The 21,125-nt window shown below is 39.1% G+C and overlaps 1 protein-coding gene across 1 annotated transcript in view; it reads left to right on the forward strand.

Annotated features, from left to right (window-relative positions):
• LOC131045732 ((R)-mandelonitrile lyase-like) overlaps window positions 1-21,125 on the forward strand; it is a 64,090-nt gene that overhangs the window by 18,080 nt on the left and 24,885 nt on the right. Inside the window, exon 2 of the mRNA XM_059211875.1 lies at window positions 3,870-4,208. Within this exon, the coding sequence (XP_059067858.1) occupies window positions 3,870-4,208 (339 nt within the window). The remainder of the gene's footprint in view (window positions 1-3,869; window positions 4,209-21,125) is intronic.

A 21,125-nucleotide genomic window follows, 5' to 3' on the forward strand; every position in this document is an offset into this window, starting at 1 on the left:
TTATTGCTATCCAAGAAACTCTTTTTGCTATATTGATGTTGTTATAGTCTTGCACATGTTGTGAGAGTATGTGTGTAAGTTGTTGGCTGCATTGAGTATTATTTTCATGTAATTATGTTGGTAGAGCCTCTTGTGATTTATTGTTGGGCCATGTTAGGAGGAGTGGGCTTCTTTGTGATGACCGGGGTCACGAGAGATAGGCTTGCATGAAGTCTAGACCACCAGGGCACATTGGAGTTTTCTGTGATTTGTAAATAAGTGATAACATAATAATTGATGGGTTGGGTCGTTAGATTAATTAATAAGATGATAAATTGATTTTTGTCTCATGACTTAGTCCTAGGGAGGATGTTTTACGATAAGCATGAGAAGGTCATGAAGATGGTAAGGGTCTATGCATGAAGTTGTGGTACCAAAAAGATGCCACACTTCAAAAAAAATTTTAAAAGTGCATAAGGCACACGCACTATAGGGCGTGCGCCCTATAGTGCACACGCCTTATAAGGCGTGTGCCTTATGTGCATTATAAACCTCAAAAAAACCTTGCTCCACATTTTTGCATTCCAAACCCGCGTTTTGGCATTTTTGGGTGCTATTTTCTTGCGCTCGCCCTTTGTAAAAGCTTGAAATTGGGCACTAAGTTGTCCATATCTCATCAAAATGCTGCCACACCATCGAAGAGCTCAAAGAGGTATGTATTTTTTATTTTCTTATTGTCAATTTTTTAATTATTTTGAAGATTAAACTAGGTTTATTGATTTAAATTTATTTTCATTATTAGGAAATGAGATTAGACAAGAAAATGTAGAAAACACTCGATCACCTCCTCATGAAGACCATATTGAAGTAGAAGTACATCAATCAGCTCCTCATGAAGACCATATTGAAGAAGAAGCACATCAAGAACCTCCTACAATCCCTAAACACCCCATAGGTACACAAGAAAACCTATTAGGTCAAATAGAAAATAGCCAAAAAGAGCTTGAAGATTTAATCACAAGGCTAAAAGATCCCACTGGAACAAACTCCCATAGGACAAACCTTGCTAGTTCTTTGCAATCTATTGTATCTCATATACAATCTGTGAGTGGGAAAATAAATTTTTGGTCCCGTAAGAAGGAAGAACAAAAGTGATTTTATGCTGACAAATTATCATATGCGGTAGTGAAGAAAAAGAAAATTAATAAATTTGACTTGTGTGCTCTTTTTACGGACCCCCGAATGAATCAACCTTTACACTCTAGATGTAGGAGATTCCCTATTCATTGGTGTCATCATGAAGGGATTAAGAACAATTTTTGGGATAGGTGGTGGATGGTATTTGATCAGCCCCCATGCAATAATCATGAGGTACCCCAATACTTTTTGAGAAAACTATACTATGAGTTTGTCCTTAATGAGATCCCAAACTATTTTGATTTTCTAGATTTCCAAGGTAGAGATGGGGGTTCCTCACATGATAGAGAGGGTGCACAACGTGATCCAAATCTCGCACCAAGACCCTTGGCAAGACCTATGGTGGAGCATGTTATTATTCCTTTCATTGTGAAGGAGAGTATTGAGGTCCAAACTCTAGACTTGATTAACTCACTCACTCAGACCCTTATATAGTATGCTAGTCCTCTAGTAGAGGGTGATGCGAGTGATGATGTTGATTCTTCTAGGCATCGAGTTCTAGCTTATTTTTATCGATCTTGTGGTTCTCTTTGCACTTATGATCCTAATAGTTCTGAGAATGCACGTGCACGAGCGGAGTTTGCTACAGAGAACATTGTCATGACAGAATTATAGGAGTTGAGAAAATACAACACCACGGGAGCCCAAATAATCTCTGCAAGCTGAAAAACCTGTTACAAGGAGAAGCAATGAAGCAAATCACAGAAGGAAAGAATACACAGGAAAAATATGCTCCAAAAGATGAGAGCTCAATAATCTACAAAATGTATTGTCAATAATAATCCTTCTTCATGCAATGAAAAGAAAGAACTCAACCTTTAACAGGTCAAGAAACCCTAAAAATGAAAACCTAGGTTTGCACATAATAATTAATTAAAATAATTAATTATATGCACCTAAAGTTAGCTTAAGTGTAAAAAGAGATAAAGGGAACTTAAATAATTAAACAAATAATATTTAATTTATCAAGTAAATACCTGAATACTCTAACACCCCCCCTTAAGCTAGACTTAGGGAGAAGCTAAAATCTAGAACAGCTACTGAAAGCAATAAAGTGTTCGGTGTGGAGCCTGATCAGTCTCCAAGTGGGAGATTGTTGAAAAGTGGTGATTGATCAGCAAAGTACTATACACTTAGCACGTATCCTCACCGGGTTCCGGGGCCGGGCCGGGCCCCGGGCAGGGGTTCGGGGGCGGCAACCCCCGAGAAAGTGGGGGTTCGAGGGCAGCAGCCCCCGAGAAAATTTTTTTTGCCATTTTTTTTTTATGAAAACTGACATTGTAATAAAACCCTAAAAAGGGCCGACTTTGTTTGTTGCCCAAAAAACGCATGTTATAAGCGGTTGGGATGCTTAAGGCATTGTAAGGTTGATGTACTATTTTTGCTGGATAATAAGAAAGATTGGACGACTGTGTATGGTAGACGTAACCCATTCTGGGTGAACCACGTTAAATCTCTGTGTTATCTGTGTCCTGTTTTATTTCTTTATCTTTTGTATTTAAATCTGCATATAATTGTTAGTTCATATTTGCTTCGGATCTGCTTGAAACCCTAACATAAAGATGGGTCCCGGCAACAAGGCCTGATCAGGTACCCAAATACAATGAAATCTCTATGAACTGGAGAAATAGAGAAAACCACGTGGGAACAAAACTCTACTCCAAAAAGAGATGAAAAATAATATCACTAAAGCATGGAGAACCTGCAAACTCTGTCGAAGAATAACTGCTGATCTGAAGAACATCCACTGAACTAGAATATGACTAGGTAGAGAAGACTGTAATCTACATGAGTGCCCTCAAATGACACTACTCGAATTAGGAGGCAAACAAGGAAAAAACAACTGAAATCAAAGATACAGATGACATGACAAACCAAAGCCTGAAGAGCTGATCAATCGAACCACGGAAGCATTAGAACCAACAGGATAAACCTCCCCATAATGCAGAAGTGGGAGAGGGACGGGAAAACTGAAAAGGATAGCAAAAAAAAAACTGCATGATGAAGAACTAAGAATATCAAAGGTGTTGAGACACATCATCATGAGGGAAATGTCGTAGAAGGAACACTCACTAGACAAAGGAAGATGGCAAACAACAGGTAAACATCAACCCCCTCGTGGCACTTGATCAATAGTGCATGTACAACAAGACACAAGATATGGAAGTATCCAAGTAAACAATGCATGATGGCACTTTATCTCAGTGCGTTTGCATAAATACAAGCTACAATGATAAGAAGACTGGAAATAGAAACGAGATTCAAAATAGAGACACCCTACCCAGAAAAGAGATCCCAGGACCTGAAACAACCACGATATCCACCAGAGTGCTGAAAAGAAAAAAATTGTATAAAATATGCATGGAGCAAAATCTAGAAACAAAACTCATATTTTTGGAAAGTACACAGCACAGACTTTCCGAAAATATAAAGTTTTTGAAAAATGGAGTTCGGATGCTCATTCTACATCTCCCAGAGTGCAAAAACTAGACCTCACTTTGACTGGAAAAAAAACATAGTCAAATAGAAAAATTGGAAAAAATTACCAACACCATGAGGTCAGACTCGGAACCAACTTTCCGACGCCTATCCGTTTTCAAAAAAATGACTCCGTATGCCCAAGATAGGGGCACAAAACCAAACCCCCCCTGAAAAAGCCAAAAAAGGGGTTTGGTGGCCAGTGGGTGGTCTAGTGGCTAGGGAGCAACGCTTCAGTGGCGGCCTGGTCCGGGTGGTGCCCGAGCCTGGTGGCGGTTTCCGATGGGCGGTGGAGTTGGTTGGGCGATCCGGCGGTGGTGGAGGCCGGGGAGGGCCAGCGGTAGGGGCTGCAGGTAGTGGCCATCGGGCCGGTGGGGGTCGGGAGGCGGCAGTCGGGGAGCAGGGGGCCGTAGGCGGCAGCCGTGGGGCTGGCGAGGATGGGGAGGTGGCAGCCAGGGAGCGGGGGGCCGCAGGCGGCGACGGCGGCAGTAGGGTCACCGAAGGTGGTCAGGCCGGATGGAGGCTAGAAAATGGTGCTGGCAAGGGGGCTGGGGGTAGGTGGCTAGTGGCACTGTACGGGCCTGCAACCGTGTGTGCCCCCAATAAATTTTATTTTTAAAAACCCTAAATTTGCCTTTTCGCTTTTTGATTTTAAAAAAAAAATTAATCAAAATCCGGCCTGCATGTCGTAAAAAGGCAAACTTTTTTTTTCAAATTTTTTTTCTCGATTTGCGTGCCAGAGCCATACGGCCTGGATCTGAGAAAAAAAATCACCCAGAGGCTCATGAACCAAAATAGGTCAAATTTTATATGACCATAGGGGTTTTCGAGCCTTCTGAGCATGATGGTGAGGTCCGTTTAGGCCCAAAGTGCTCAGAAAAAAGGTCAAACCCTAGGTACATAAAAAATTCCTGAAACCCCAGATCTGCTTCCAAAGCCAAAAATCTCAAAACAAGAAAAAGGTAGCTGCAGACCTGAAGCTCTGATACCATATATGAGTTGAAAAAATACAACACCACAAGAGCCCAAATAATCTCTGCAAGCTGAAAAACCTGTTACAAGGAGAAGCAATGAAGCAAATCACAAAAGGAAAGAATACACAAGAAAAATATGCTCCAAAAGATGAGAGCTCAATAATCTCCAAAATGTATTGTCAATAATAATCCTTTTTCATACAATGAAAAGAAAGAACTCAACCTTTAATAGGTCAAGAAACCCTAAAAGAGAAAACCTAGGTTTGCATATAATAATTAATTAAAATAATTAATTATATGCACCTAAAGTTAGCTTAAGTGTAAAAAGAGATAAAGGGAACTTAAATAATTAAACAAATAGTGTTTAATTAATCAAGTAAATACCCAAATACTCCAACAAGAATCCTTGCTGAATGAAACATTTGGCATTGATACCCAGGTGAATTTCATTACAAGTTCATTTCATTCTTTTTATTAAATCTTATATGTAAATTTGAGAATATATCTAAATTAGTAAATTATTATGATAAAAAACCAGGGTCAAAGTGTTCACAATACTAGCAACATTCCTGCAGCACCCTTTTTCACTACTTCGTCAACTCCACAGGTATACAACAAGTGAAAAAATATAATTATTATATGTAGATAGTTGAACCTTATGTGAATGATTTTCTAATTACTCATTTTGGATGTCAAATAGTTTGATGCTAGAGCTTCAACATCAACACCTCATAGTGTATTTCATCGACAATCTTTCACCCAGGTAAACAATTTATCTTTAATGTTATTAAATAATATAGATAGTTTTGGTGATTAATCAATATACTTTATTTAATTTTTAGATATTGAATTCAGAGACTCCTCTTGCTATCCATGCATCAATGGAGCGCGGTGTTGCTGCAGCAGTAGCAAGTTCAACTGCTTTAACAAAAGTATGAGACATATTTGTAAATTTAGTAAATTTAGCATTACATTTGTTATCTTAATAATATGTTATTGAAAATTTTAACAACACTTGTATTTAGTTTAATTTATATTGTGATGCGTACAGGAGGGGCTTGTCACTCCAGATCATGAACGTGCACCTGTTGTGGATGAACATCATGATTATTTGTATGTGGTAAGTGACTATTCTATTATATGTCATTCTAAAATTCAATTTTTGTATATGCTAACATCATTCTTTTCATTGTATCGGGTGGAGTTACAAAAAAGTCTGGAGAGGAGGTCAAGTGGATGTACTCGAAAGACGCCTGCATCATATACATCTCCATCCCCTCGACAGGAAAAGATATCTCTGTTAGGGTTCCCACAGATACTAAGAGGGGGGGGTGAATCAGTATCTGACCGGTAATGAAATTTTCTTAAAACTGAATATGCAGAATATAAAGTAACAGTATACCGGTATGCAAGAATTAATGCAAATAAAAGAATCAAAAGCATCCACATGAAAAGAACACCATAACACAAGATGTTTAACGAGGAAACTCGGTGTGGGAAAAACCTCGATGGGATTTGTGACCCACAATATTCACTTACTGGCCAATAAGAGAATATTATTTACAATAGGGGCCTGTACATGCAGGAAGGCCAACTGCCTAGAGCTCACTGCTCAATAAGAAGTCACACTGACTTACAATGAGGATTTACACAAACCCAATATTCTGTACTGCTTTACAATAGCATCTTCAATGCCAGATTCAGTACCGGTTCTTTCTTTGTTCTTTACATATATCCTTGACCTACAATTCGCACATTAGGTTTGCCTTATAATTTATTTATTGCTTTCTATCAATATCCTATAAATGGCTACAATGATCTCTTTTATATACAAGAGTCATTTTACAATTTGCCAAGTCGGCTTACAATGATAAACAAAATATTACATATCAAAAATCATGTCAGCCTCTGTGCTGGTATACATATTTCCTTCTGTGCTAGTGTACATCTTCTATGCCGGTGTACATCTTCTATGTCAGTGCCGGTGTAGATTGATTTTGTTGATGCTGGAGCACTGTTTTGTTTGAGTAATGCTTTGCCGGTGCCATAGGATTGCAAGGTTTCCTGAGTAATGCTTTGTCGGTGCCGTAGGATTGCAAGGTTGCCATCAATGACAAAACCTTCAATCACACACAAAGTCTCATTGGAGTGTCCATATGCCAACAATCTCCCCCTTTGGTATTGATGGCAACACTCATGAGAAATTTCAAAAAGATATCCAAAAATGTGTAGACCAAAAAATGTTACCAAAAATGTGAGAGCTCCCCCTGAGCATGTGATCCCTGTGTTTTGAATTTTCTCATCTACTACTCCCCCTTTGGCATCAATGACAAAGGTTAGTAGATTTTGTAGTTGTACCAATTCATAACCTCAACCTTGTAGTTGGGTAGTTATTATCTAAAGAATATCTCCCAAAATTAAGTTTATGCCATCCATAAACTTCTTGCTCTCCTTTATTGCTATCTCAGTTCTGTATACTGTACTGGTGAGATGCTACAAGTGCTCTGCCGGTGTTTTGCTACCCTGTGTTAGTGCCTCTGAGATTTCCTTATGCAGAGATGCTAAATAGTCCAATCTTGGATTTAGTTTAGATCTCAAAAATTTTGCCTTGTTTATTATTTTCTCTTTTTCTCTTTCTAATTTGAGCAATTCTTCCTCAAAATTTGTTATCTTTTCCTCAAAAACTGATAATGTATCGAGTGAGTTAACAAAATTATCAGCAAGTTTATTGATCTCTTCCTGTACCTTGCTCATCTTTTTGTCTACATCTATGGTCAAAAAGTTTATCTTACAGGTGTCTTTGTACAGAGTTTTGTACTCTTTCAATAAATTGCACAGTTCTGGTAGAAGTGTGTCAAATTCCCTGTTACACTTCTTTATTCCTTCCTCAAAGAATTTTTGTTTCTCTTTTTCTACACTTTCCTTTACAATTTCTACCTTTGTTTGCTCAAAATTTCAGAAATATATTTACAAAGTGTATTCAACTGGCCTAAAGAATCTTTGTTGGCTATATTACAATTGGGAGCTATTGATTTCAAAACTGGAATTGAATAATCTATCACTTTATAGTTTTGTGAGCTATAATCAGTTATTTTCTTGATAGATTCGAGCAATACCTCTGTTACATTTGATGGTGACCCAATAAACTGAGTGCCGGTGGAAGTGACCATGCTGGTATTGACCTCTGGTAGGTCTGTTTGTGTCTCCATCTCTTTAAGCACAGTTTTTCCTGCATCATTTCTTACCGGTGGCATCTGTTCTAGAGCCTTTAGCTCTATTGGTTTCTCTGTTTGTGTTCCAGATTCCATCTTTTTCTCTGAATCTGCTGCCAGTTGCTCTTTGTTTCCTGTTGCCGGTTGCTCTTTGTTTCCTGTTGTCGATTGCTCTTTGTTATTAGATTTATCTGTGGTATCCTTATCTACCACTATGTTGATTTTTTGAGTATCAACATTCATAGTATATAGGACTTCAGGATTAGGATTATTATCCTCTGTGTCCATGCTCTCAGCTGCCGGTTGATCTTCTGCAGTTGTTGTTTTTGTTGGTGGAGTATTTAAAGGAGGTGCGGGTAAGTTGTCTCTAATCTTGATACTTGATGGTCCACCAACTTTACCTTTCCCTTTGTCCTTTTGATATACCAGAATGGGCTTGGGATTCCTATATTCTTCTTGTTTTTCTTTTTCAACCAAGAATTTATCCCAACAATCTTCTGTTTCATTTGAAACTTCAGTAACTCTACCTGCCATTAGTGATATTTGTCGGTGTGTAGTGGAAAAAACTATCCGGTTGGCCTGAGCTATCAAATCATCAATTTCCTTAGGTGAGTTGACCGGGTATACTACAAGTAATTTTTCTATTTTAATTTTCTTATCCAACTCAACTATTCCTTGCCTTCTGGCCTCAAGTCTTTTATATAATTCATCGGGAATTTCATTTAGGACTTGCATCAAAAACTTTTTATACATGTCCATGTGTAATATAACACTTTCCTCGACTTGTCCTTTCTCATCATCTGATAGGGTTTCATAGATTTTCCCTATGTTTTTCAATTTACCTTCCTCTGTGATCTCATTCAGTAATATGTCAAAAGGGGCCAAGTCAGTGTTTGTCTTCTTCTTCTTTTTGGGGGTCAACTTTTTCTTAGGTGTGGCTTTCTTGACTGGAGACCTCACAGCTTGTTGCTTTTGTCTTGTCCTTCTAGGTGGAGGAGTGGATACCGGTGAGGGGTCTCTTTTCCTAACAACTCTTTTGGATGTTGCTGGCATATCTCCTTCTGAGGAGGTATCTACCGGTGATAGATGAGTTTCAGGCTGTTGGGCTGCCAACTCTTCTTTTATTATGCCGGTTTTCTTTAATACATCATCTTTTATGGCTTTTGCTTGCCTGGTTTCTTTCCTCACACATGCCTCAACTTTCTTTACTCTCTTTTTAGATTGAATTTGACTTTCTATGGTCTCAGCACTACCAAATACTTCTTCCTTTGGTTCATTGGGGGCTTCCAGAAGTGCTTTGGCATAAATTTCCACTATGTGGTCATCTGTTTCATACCCCATCTCTGTAACCCAGATTGTTCTTGGGATGACGGCTTCCATCCAGATCTCATCCTTTTTATTTTTACCAAATTATCAATTAACTCATCTTTTAACCATTCACAGATATCAATTTTTACATTGTCCTTAACCATGTCATAAGCACTTTTTATGCATAAACTGGAAACAAAGTTAAGCCTATTTGCATGAGTTGCTTTGTAACCTAGAATCATGCTAATGAATCTCACATTTGTATCGGTCACATCATTAACCCTCAATGATCTTTTGTTGGATGTTGCACTAGTTAATTTCATTACTAGGTCATTGGAGACCTTCTTGGTTTTGTCGGGTCTGGTACTGGTGGAGGGTAACCCTGTTACTGCTTTCACAGCTACCTTTGTAATTTTATGCACTGAGTCAAGTCAAAAGAATGAGCCATGTACCCTGCTAAGAACTATCCTAACCACTTCCTTGGGAAATTCAGGAATGTAGAGGATTTTAGTGAATCCTTGGATTTCAACAATTTTATGTTCAGGTTTCACATTTCCGGCATTGTCACATATAATAGATTTATACATGTTTTTGATTTCTTCATCACCTAGTTCCTCTATGTTGCAATGAATATACATTCTAGGGTCTTCTGCATAAACAACACCCTTTGGATTTTAGGAAAAAGCACTTGTGTTGTCATCTTTCTTAGCTACCTCGGGAACTAGTTGAAACACGGGCCTAGGTCATTTTATAACCTCGACTACTGTAGGGTTTGCTATGAATTCAGGTGCAGAGGAGGATGCCATGATGATAAATACCTTTTTCTGCCTTTGGATGGATTGATTGCTGAAGTGCTTTCCCTCTTTGCTCAGAATGCCTTAGCTCGGAAATCTTCGCGCTCTCTAAAATTTTGAATTCATGGTGAAGTGAAATGGAGCCAAAAACCTTATTTTATAAAGTCTTTTCTGCTACCTACCACATTAATTGTTTTCCGGCAATGTATTAACTCAACTTTATTTGCCGGTAATGAAGGATTTTCAACTTCTTTTCTCTAACTGAGGGAATAATAGCACATGTGTCATTAAATTTCCAAACCCTCAAGATAATTTTCTTCAATTTGATGAAGAACATCCTGTCGGTGGAGCATTGCTCTGTCCTGCCGGTGAAGCATTTGTTGGTTCTACCGGTGGAGGAGTAACCCCAATATTTTGATCACCTTTTCTAATCCATTGCTTTGAAAATTCTTGCTTAACCTCTTCAACCTTTTCTTTACCTTTCAAGCTAGTACTTTTGTTATCTACCGGTGTACCTTTACTTCTACAGAATTTAGCAATATGACCAATCTTGTTACATGCATAACAAGTTACATTATTTTTCTGAATAGCTTTCCCATAACCTATGCTGGTTTGTGTTCTGCATTTATTTGAGAAATGACCAAATCTTCCACAAACATAACATCTTACATTCATTCTACAATTTTTAGAGTTATGACCAATTTTGTTGCATTTGGTGCATTGACCGGTGGGAGGATTGATGTTCTGATAATTCCTAGATCTACATTCATTTGCCCTATGACCATATTTATTACAGTTAAAGCATTTTCCATTGAATTTGTAAGTATTAGAGGGTCTTACCGGTTTGCTTTGATCCTGGGTATTTGCAGTACTAGAGCTTTCTCCAACTTCAAATCCAACTCCAGGAGTGTCAGCTTTAGGTTTTTGATTCTTCAATAAGGTACCAAGTTCTTTTGAGCTTTTCTTGAATTTTTCTTTGTGTTGATTTGCAGTTTCCAATTCCCTTTCCAAGATCTCTTTTTGTCTCATTAGTTCATTCGAGTCATTTTGAGTATGCATCAGATCTGTCTTCAACATATCATTTTCATAGCTAAGTCTTGTGTTCTCATTTGCTGCATCACTTAGTCTTCTGGTCAATTCTTCTTCATTCTTCTTTCTATCCTCAATCTCTTTGCAGAATCTCATAGTCATATCCTGCATTTCATTTTTGGTTGTCATGATCTCTTGTTTCAATTTGCTTATCATACCATTTAGTGATTCCTTTTCATCATTTTCATTTTGCAATTTTTCACAAAGTTCTTCTCTCTTGTTTCTTGTAATAGTAAGATTTTCTTGAAGTGCCTGAATAATGTCCTGAGCTATTTTTAAATCATCTTCTAATTTGATATTTTTCAACTTCTCTGCATCATAGTCAGTGAGAGCTCCTTCAAGTTGCTTCATCAGATTTTCCATCTTTACCAGTGTCAAGATCTTCCTCAAGCTGTTAGGCTTCTGAAAATAGAGGACCAAGCTCTGATACCAATTGTTAGGGTTCCCACAGATACTGAGAGGAGGGGGTGAATCAGTATCTAACCGGTAATGAAATTTTCTTAAAACTGAATATGCAGAATATAAAGTAATAGTATACCGGTATGCAAGAATTAATGCAAATAATAGAATCAAAAGCATCCACATGAAAAGAACACCATAACACAAGATTTTTAACGAGGAAACCCAGTGTGGGAAAAACCTCGGTGGGATTTGTGACCCACAATATTCACTTACTGGCCAATAAGAGAATATTACTTACAATAGGGGCCTGCACATGCAGGAAGGCCAACTGCCTAGAGCTCACTGCTCAATAAGAAGTCACACTGACTTACAATGAGGATTTACACAAATCCAATATTATGTACTGCTTTACAATAGCATCTTCAATGCCAGATTTAGTACCGGTTCTTGCTCTGTTCTTTACATATATCCTTGACCTACAATTCGCAAATTAGGTCTGCCTTATAATTTATTTATTGCTTTCTATCCATATCCTATAAATGCCTACAATGATCTCTTTTATATACAAGAGTCATTTTACAATTTGCCAAGTTGGCTTACAATGATAAACAAAATATTACATATCAAAAATCCTGTTGGCCTCTGTGCCGGTATACATATCTCCTTCTGTGCTAGTGTAGATTGATTTTGTTGATGCCAGAGCACTGTTTTATTTGAGTAATGCTTTGCCGGTGCCATAGGATTGCAAGGTTGCCTGAGTAATGCTTTGCTGGTGCCATAGGATTGCAAGGTTGCCATCAATGACAAAACCTTCAATCACACACAAAGTCTCATTGGATTGTCCATATGCCAACAATCTCATGATCTGTTTCCTTCCCCTAGAGGGAAATGAATAGAATAGGGACCTATGTTGTATGCCTATATGGCAATTTTGAACATATGTTTTGTATTACGAATATCTGACATTCTATCGCCATATGGCTTTTGCCAAGCTCCTATTTGACTTTATTGGATACCATGTTGTATGCCTATATGGAAAATTTGAACATATGTTTTGTATTACGAATATGTGACATTCTATGTCCATATGGCTTTTGGCAAGTCCCTATTTGACTTTATTGGATATCATGTTGTATGCCTTTATAACAAGTTTGAACATATGTTTTGTTTTATGAATATGTGAAATTATAAGTCCATATGGCTTTTGGCAAGCCTATTTGTTTGTATTGGATATATTTGATAGTTTTAACTGTATACAATGTTGCATGGATTTATAACTTTTTGGTTAATGCAAATCATTTATCATGGTTATCCATAATTGTAGTACAAATGATTAGATGAATAATTGCACAAAGTTTATTATTACTTAAGCTTTGAACCTAAATATGTGTTTGTAATCCAAGACACAAGCAACCCCGACGCGTACGAGCTAACGGTTCGGTGCCGCAACACGACCCCGCAGGATCAGATGGATCGTTCTTATGATTAACGGGCATGGAGAAACGTGATGCCGAATATTGACAACTTTGAGCAATTTGAGCACTTGGGCGATTTGGCTGCTAGGGTGTGGCCCGCAACGATCGGGCGAGTTGGAGAGCAAAAAGAAGGCATTCTTAACATAAACCCGACCACCCCAACATGTACGAGCTGATGGTTCGATGTCGCGATGAGCAGATTGAATGATGGGGCATTATGCAACTTTTCATTGAACTCATCTGACGCTTTTTGTCGCAACTGAGAAAGAGTCACCACGAGCAACTGGATTTGAGTCTACCCTAACTGAGAGAGGCTTTTTTAGAGTGCCATAACATGACCTTGTAGGATCAGACAGATCATTCTTATGATTAACGGGCATGGAGAAACGCGATGCCGAATATTGACAACTTTGAGCAATTTGAGAACTTGGGCGATTTGGCTACTAGGGTGTGGCCCGCAACGATCGGGCGAGTTGGAGAGAAAAAAGAAGGCATTCCTAGTGTAAACCCATCCACCCCAATGCGTACAAGCTGACGGTTTGGTGCGGCGATGAGCAGATTGAAAGATGGGGCATTGTGCAACTTTTCATTGAACTCATCTAACGCTTTTTGTCGCAACTGAGAAAGAGTCGCCACAAGCAATTGGATCCGAGTCTACCAAAATTGAGAGAGAATTTTTAGAGTGCCATAACATGACCTCGCAAGATTAGACATATTGTTCTTATGATTAATGGGCACGGAGAAACGTGATGCCAAATATTGACAACTTTGAGCAATTTGAGCACTTGGGCGATTTGGCTGCTAGGGTGTGGCCCGCAACGATCAGGCGAGTTGGAGAGAAAAAGGAAGGAATTCCTAGCATAAACCTAGCCACCCTGATGCGTACGAGCTGACGGTTCGGTGCCACGTTGAGCGGATTGAAAGATGGGGCCTTGTGCAACTTTTCATTGAACTCATCTGACGCTTTTTGTCACAACCGAGAAAGAGTCACCACGAGCAACTGGATCCGAGTCTACCCAAACTGAGAGAGGCTTTTTTAGAGTGCCATAACATGACCTCGTAGGATTAGATAGATCATTCTTATGATTAATGGGCACGGAGAAAAGCGATGCTGAATATTGACAACTTTGAGCAATTTGAGCACTTGGGCGATTTGGCTGCTCGGGTGTGGCCCGCAACGATCAGGCGAGTTGGAGAGAAAAAAGAAGGCATTCTTAGCGTAAACCCAGCCACTCCGATGCGTACAAGCTGACGGTTTGGTGTCGTGATGAGCGGATTGAAAGATGGGGCATTGTGCAAGTTTTCATTGAACTCATCTTATGCTTTTTTTCGCAACCGAGAAAGAGTCGCAATGAGTAATTGGATTCAAGTCTACCCAAACCGAGAGAGGCTTTTTTAGAGTGCCATAACATGACCCCACAAGATCATACAGATCATTCTTACTATTAATGGGCATGGAGAAATGCAATGCCAAATATTGACAACTTTGAGCAATTTGAGCACTTGGGCGATTTGGCTGCTAGGGTGTGGCCCACAACGATTGGGTGAGTTGGAGAGCAAAAAGAAGGCATTCCTAGCGTAAACCCATCCACCTTGATGTGTACAAGCTGACGGTTTGGTGTCGCGATGAGCAGATTGAAAGATGGGGCATTGTGCAACTTTTCATTGAGCTCATCTGACGCTTTTTGTCGCAACCGAGAAAGAGTCACCACGAGCAACTGGATCCGAGTCTACCCAAACTGAGAGAGGCTTTTTTAGAGTGCCATAACATGACCCTGCAGGATTAGACGGATCATTCTTACATATCACTAACATTAAGAAAAACAATGCCAAATTTTGATAATTTTTCACACTTTGAGTGATTGACAACAAATGAGCAATTTTTACATCTTTTACCATATTAGCAGGGTATACTTCATGAAATGATCCCATGTGATCTCTAATGGTCCAAAATGACATTATTTACATAAAATCACACAAAACAAAACAAAAACATAATTAGAGTTTGTCTACTTATCTTCAATTGTTTACTTGTCTTTCTAAGGAGGCGACCTTTTTTAGTTTGAGTGCTTGCAATTGTTGATGTAATGACACGTCGTGTGGCATTACTATCTTTTGTACGTGAGTTAGAACCAACAGTATCATATGCATTCATCAGATTCTTCACAATAGATTTGTCGCTTGATTCAATCAATGTTCTTAGCCCAAGAATCTTCATTATAGGCTTAAATTTCAGATTTCTCTTCATTTCAACAAATAGTTGACATCTTTCTGTCTCATTTAAAGGCTCAAAAAATATTTTCCATATCCGGTTAGCATGTCTTTGACAAGTATGCTTCAGAAACTTCTCAACCATTGGTTTCAAAACATTAGCATCAATATCAATCAAATACTTAGGCTTTCTATGCAAAACTCTAGGAGGTGTTCTCAAACTTTGAGTTATCTCAAGATTAGGAATGCCAACAACATTAGGGATAGGTGGCATACCTTCAACCGGAGATGAAAATGATGACATACCTTGAAATTGAGGTGTACAAGATGGTGTAGCTCCAATACTTGATGTCAATTTTGAAGTACTTGCAACGTCAAATGTCATAGAGGGAGTGCATTCAATATGAGATGTTGTAGACACCAACGGTGTGCCAATAAGAGATGGTGTGCCTTCAACTTGAGATGTAAGAGATGGGGTGCCTTCAACTTGAATTGTGGTAGACATGCTCTCAACCTTGGGATTCAATTGTCTCATTGCATGAAGGTTTTGCATCCGTTGCCTTTGTGTGGCCAATTTTGTCTCTCTCTTAGATTGGATGGATATTTCATGTTCCTCTTCAATTGGCACCTCTTCAATTGACACCTCTTCTTCTATGGTATTCAATTTCCTTTGTTCACGAAGTTGCTTCATTCTTTCTCTTTTTTTCGCATTCTTAGCTTCACGCTCTTCTGGTGTTACATTTTTTGGTCATTTCCTTGGCATGATGATGATTATGCATATGTTAAAATGGATGTATGAAATTGAAATTATTTCATGTATTCCTTTCCTAAATTATTCCATAAGATCTGAAAAAAGATGTATGAAATTGCAAATTTTGTTTTAAACCACTAAACAAATAATTTTCTTATGCAACTTCCTTCAAATGCATTGTTAAATCTAATGTAAATCTAATAGGATTATAATCAATTTTGACTCACACTTTTATTCTAACATTTAAACAAAATAACACTTAATAAGTATTTGAATTCTAAAAACAAGAAAATATTACCTCAATTATTCAAATTTGATAAAAAAAACTATGTTCTTCCTCTTTGACATTGCCAAATGAAAAAAAAGGTGCTGGAGAGCTAATGGAATGTATAAAATAACCTTGCATAAAATGTCAACACCATGCAAAAAGCATTTTTTTGTCTAATCATGCGCAGAAAGAAGACAAAATGAGAGAATGTGGGCTTGGACCATGGGTCAAGGGTCCCATATAACCGTTTTTTAGTGTAGCTCATTTGGCTAGCGCCAAATGACTTCCATTGAAATGTTTTACCTTAAACTAAACACTAACTCTATACCATATAACATTTTTTTTGTGCAGCTCATTTGGCTAGCGCCAAATGACTTCCATTGAAATTTTTTACCTTTGATAAATTTCTACTCTATACCCTATAACCTTTTTTTTGTGCAGCTCATTTGGCTAGCACCAAATGACTTCCATTGAAATTTTTTAACCTTTGATAAATTTCTAATCTATACCCTATAGTTTGATAGCCACAACCATAAAAATTAAACCATATGACTCTTTAGGACATAATATGGTGTCTTAGGACACCATATGACCCCTTAGGTGTCGTTATGGGTCGTATAGTGTCCTAAGGGGTCATATGGTGTCTTATGACCCCTTAGGACATAATACAGTGTCATTATGGGTTGTAAGGGGTCATATGGTGTCCTATGACCCCTTACGACACCATATGACCCCCTAGGACACAATACACTATCATTATGGGTCATATGGTGTCCTAAGGGGTCATATGGTGTCCTCTGACCCCTTAGGACACCATATGACACCTTAGGACATAATACGGTGTCGTTATGGGTCGTATGGTGTCCTAAGGGGTCATATAGTGTCTTATGACCCCTTAGGACACCATATGACCACTTACGACACAATATGGTGTTGTTATGGGTCGTATGGTGTCCTAAGGGGTCATATGGTGTCCTATGACCCCTTAGGACACCATATGACCCCTTAAGACATAATATGGTGTTGTTATGGGTCGTATGGACACCTAAGGGGTCATATGGTGTCCTATGGGGCCAAAGGACACCATATGACCCCTTAGGTGTCCATACGACCCATAACAACACCATATGACCCCTTAAGACATAATATGGTGTTGTTATGGGTCGTATGGACACCTAAGGGGTCATATGGTGTCCTATGGGGCCAAAGGACACCATATGACCCCTTAGGTGTCGTTATGGGTCGCACGGTGTCGTTATGGGTCATATGGTGTCGTAAGGGGTCATATGGTGTCCTATGACCCCTTAGGACACCATATGACCCCCTAGGACACAATAGGGTGTCGTTATGGGTCGTATGGTGTTCTAAGGGGTCATATGGTCTCTTATGACCCCCTAGGACACCATATGACCCCTTAGGACATAATATGGTGTCGTTATGGGTTGTATGGACACCTAAGGGGTCATATGGTGTCCTATGGGGCCATAGGACACCATATGACCCCTTTGGTGTCGCTATGGGTGGTATGGTGTCATAAGGGGTCATATGGTGTCCTATGACCTCTTAGGACATCATATGACCCACTAGGACACAATAGCATGTCGTTATGGTTCGTATGGTGTCCTAAGGGGTCATATGGTGTCTTATGACCCCTTAGGACACCATATGACCCCTTAGGACACAATATGGTGTCGTTATGGGTCGTATGGTGTCCTAAGGGGTCATATGGTGTCCTATGACCCCTTAGCACACCATATGACCCCTTAGGACATAATATGGTGTCGTTATGGGTCGTATGGACACCTAAGGGGTCATATGATGTCCTTTGCGGCCATAGGACACCATATGACCGCTTAGGTGTCGTTATGGGTCATATGGTGTCGTAAGGGGTCATATGGTGTCCTATGACCCCTTAGGACACCATATGACCCCCTAGGACACAATAGGGTGTCATTCTGGGTCGTATGGTGTCCTAAGGGGTCATATGGTGTCTTATGACCCCTTAGGACACCATATCACCCCTTAGGACACAATACGGTGTCGTTATGGGTCGTATGGTGTCCTAAGGGGTCATATGGTGTCCTCTAACCCCTTAGGACACCATATGACCCCTTAGGACACAATACGGTGTCGTTATGGGTCGTATGGTGTCCTAAGGGGTCATATGGTGTCCTCTAACCCCTTAGGACACCATATGACCCCTTAGGACACAATACGGTGTCGTTATGGGTTGTATGGTGTCCTAAGGGGTCATATGGTGTCTTATGACCCCTTAGGACACCATATGACCCTTTAGGACACAATATGGTGTCGTTATGTGTCGTATGGTGTCCTATGACCCCTTAGGACACCATATGACCCCTTAGTACATAATATGGTGTCCTTAAGACACCATATGACCCCTTAGTACATAATATGGTGTCGTTATGGGTCGTATGGACACCTAATGGGTCATATGGTGTCCTATGGGGCAATAGGACACCATATGACCCCTTAGGTGTCATTATGGGTTGTATGGTGTCGTTATGGGTCATATGGTGTCGTAAGGGGTCATATAGTGTCTTATGGCCCCTCACGACACCATATGACCCCTAGGACACAATACGGTGTCGTTATGGGTTGTATGGTGTCCTAAGGGGTCATATGGTATCCTTTGACCCCTTAGGACACCATATGACCCCTTAGGACACAATACGGTGTCGTTATGGGTCGTATGGTGTCCTAAGGAGTCATATGGTGTCTTATGACCCCTTAGGACACCATATGACCCCTTAGGACACAATATGGTGTCGATATGGGTCGTATGGTGTCCTAAGGGGTGATATGGTGTCTTATGACCCCTTAGGACACCATATGACCCCTTAGGACACAATATGGTGTTGTTATGGGTCGTATGGTGTTCTAAGGGGTCATATGGTGTCTTATGACCCTTTAGGACACCATATGACCCCTTAGGACATAATATGGTGTCGTTGTGGGTTGTATGGTGTCCTAAGGGGTCATATGGTGTCCTAGGACCCCTTAGGACACTATATGACCCCTTAGGACACCATATGACCCCTTAGGACATACTATGGTGTTGTTATGGGTCATATGGACACCTAAGGGGTCATATGGTGTCTTATGACCCCTTAGGTGTCCTTATGGGTTGTATGGTGTCGTAAGGGGTCATATGGTGTCCTATGACCCCCTAGGACACAATATGGTGTCGTTCTGGGTGTATGGTGTCCTAAGGGGTCATATGGTGTCTTATGACCCCTTAGGACATCATATGACCCCTTACGACATAATATGGTGTCGTTATGGGTCGTATGGACACCTAAGAGGTCATATGGTGTCCTATGTGGCCATAGGACACCATATGACCCCTTAGGTGTTGTTATGGGTCGTCTGGTGTCGTAAGGGGTTTTTGGATGATCATTTCAGGCTAGAGATGTGTTTTTGTCAGAACATTGAAAATTTTGACATATTTTTGGTCGTGCTCTCCGTCAGGTTTGCACGTGTTTCAATAAAGTTAAAAAAAAATACCGTGGTAAACTTGAGCTCCCTCTTAGCTATCCAAAAATGTAATTTATTTCAAATTTTGATTTCGTTAAGTCTTTCATCTATAATTTCTTTTGTTAGTGTGTCCATTTTTTTGTCAAAAACCAACATGCACTATTTTGGGTCTAGATTTTTACACGTTCATTAGATTTTGAAAAAAATTACATTTTTAGAAACTAGACTCCATTCTACACAATTTAAAAAAAAAAAGTTTTGATTTTTGATTTGTTTTCAATGATTTTAGGGGGGAGCACGCTCAAATTTCTATTTTTCAAGATGTGTCCACTTCGAAAATTAGTAAAAAATCATATACTCATTAAAAAATTAGCTGAAAATTATGGCATAAACTACAAGGTGTTAGCTAATTTCTCACCAAAGCGATTTTAAAAATTCAAAATTTTTTTAACATTTTAGGGGGACCACAACAGACGCTATGTTATGTTTTTTTCATAAAAACATGACCACTTTTTGTGGTACCCCTTTTTGAAGCCCTTAATCTCCACCATTTTCAAAAAACATTAGTAGTTTAGAAAGTAGACTCGAAGCACTTTGACTCTTGTTCTTGTTGCATCTTCAAATTTGGAGTGTGACTATCTTCAATTTGTCATTGAAGTTCAGACTTTGCTGATTTAAAAAAAAAAGTGGCATCTTAAGACCCCCTTTTGGTACCACAACTTGGTGTACATACCCGTAAGCTAATCTCCCTTAGTCTCTCATAGGTTGTGATGGGTCTACATGTCCATTAGGCTAGTGCCTTGTGTTATTATGTTATTATGTTATTATGTTATGAGGATGGCATGTGATGACACTCCACTCCTATATGTGTTTCCCCTTTGTGATTTATGATTATTCTTATTGGATGCATTTATGTCTTGATGAGTTTTATGCCTCTGGGAGTTCATTCTTGTTGTATGTGTGAGTTCTTGCTTGAGAGTCCTTGTGTGGTTAGTCTCCTTGGTTATAGATGTTAGCTTAGGTTTAGAGTATGTGTTGGGACCTTGTGTCATCTCCTAGCACGGGGGGTGGTTCCTTTGGTTCCACATGGTCGGGAGGTTGGTGCTTTTTAGCCATTGGGATGTTCTCTTGGATTCTTCTTGCGTGGATGTGGATTATTCTTCATGATATACTGTGGATGTACCTTGTAGCAGTTTTTTGTAATGGATAAGATGGAATGCATGTAATGCAATATCTTTGTATATAGTAGATGGATTCTTGTAGTAGAAAGAGCTATGTTCATGTTGTATTTAATGTACTCGTATTTGTAAGATGAATTGTAGTTGGAGAATGGAATTTAGAGATATTATACTTGTACTATTATAGAGCATGTGATTTAATGAATCATGGAAATAAAGTGGATTATAGTTGGAATAGAATGGAACTGCATTATGGATTAGTTGTATTCTTTCATGGAATGTTTATATGCTAGTTAGAATGTTCTGATTGA

This window comes from Cryptomeria japonica, chromosome 9 (genome assembly GCF_030272615.1).
Source record: "Cryptomeria japonica chromosome 9, Sugi_1.0, whole genome shotgun sequence".
Lineage (NCBI taxonomy): Eukaryota > Viridiplantae > Streptophyta > Pinopsida > Cupressales > Cupressaceae > Cryptomeria > Cryptomeria japonica.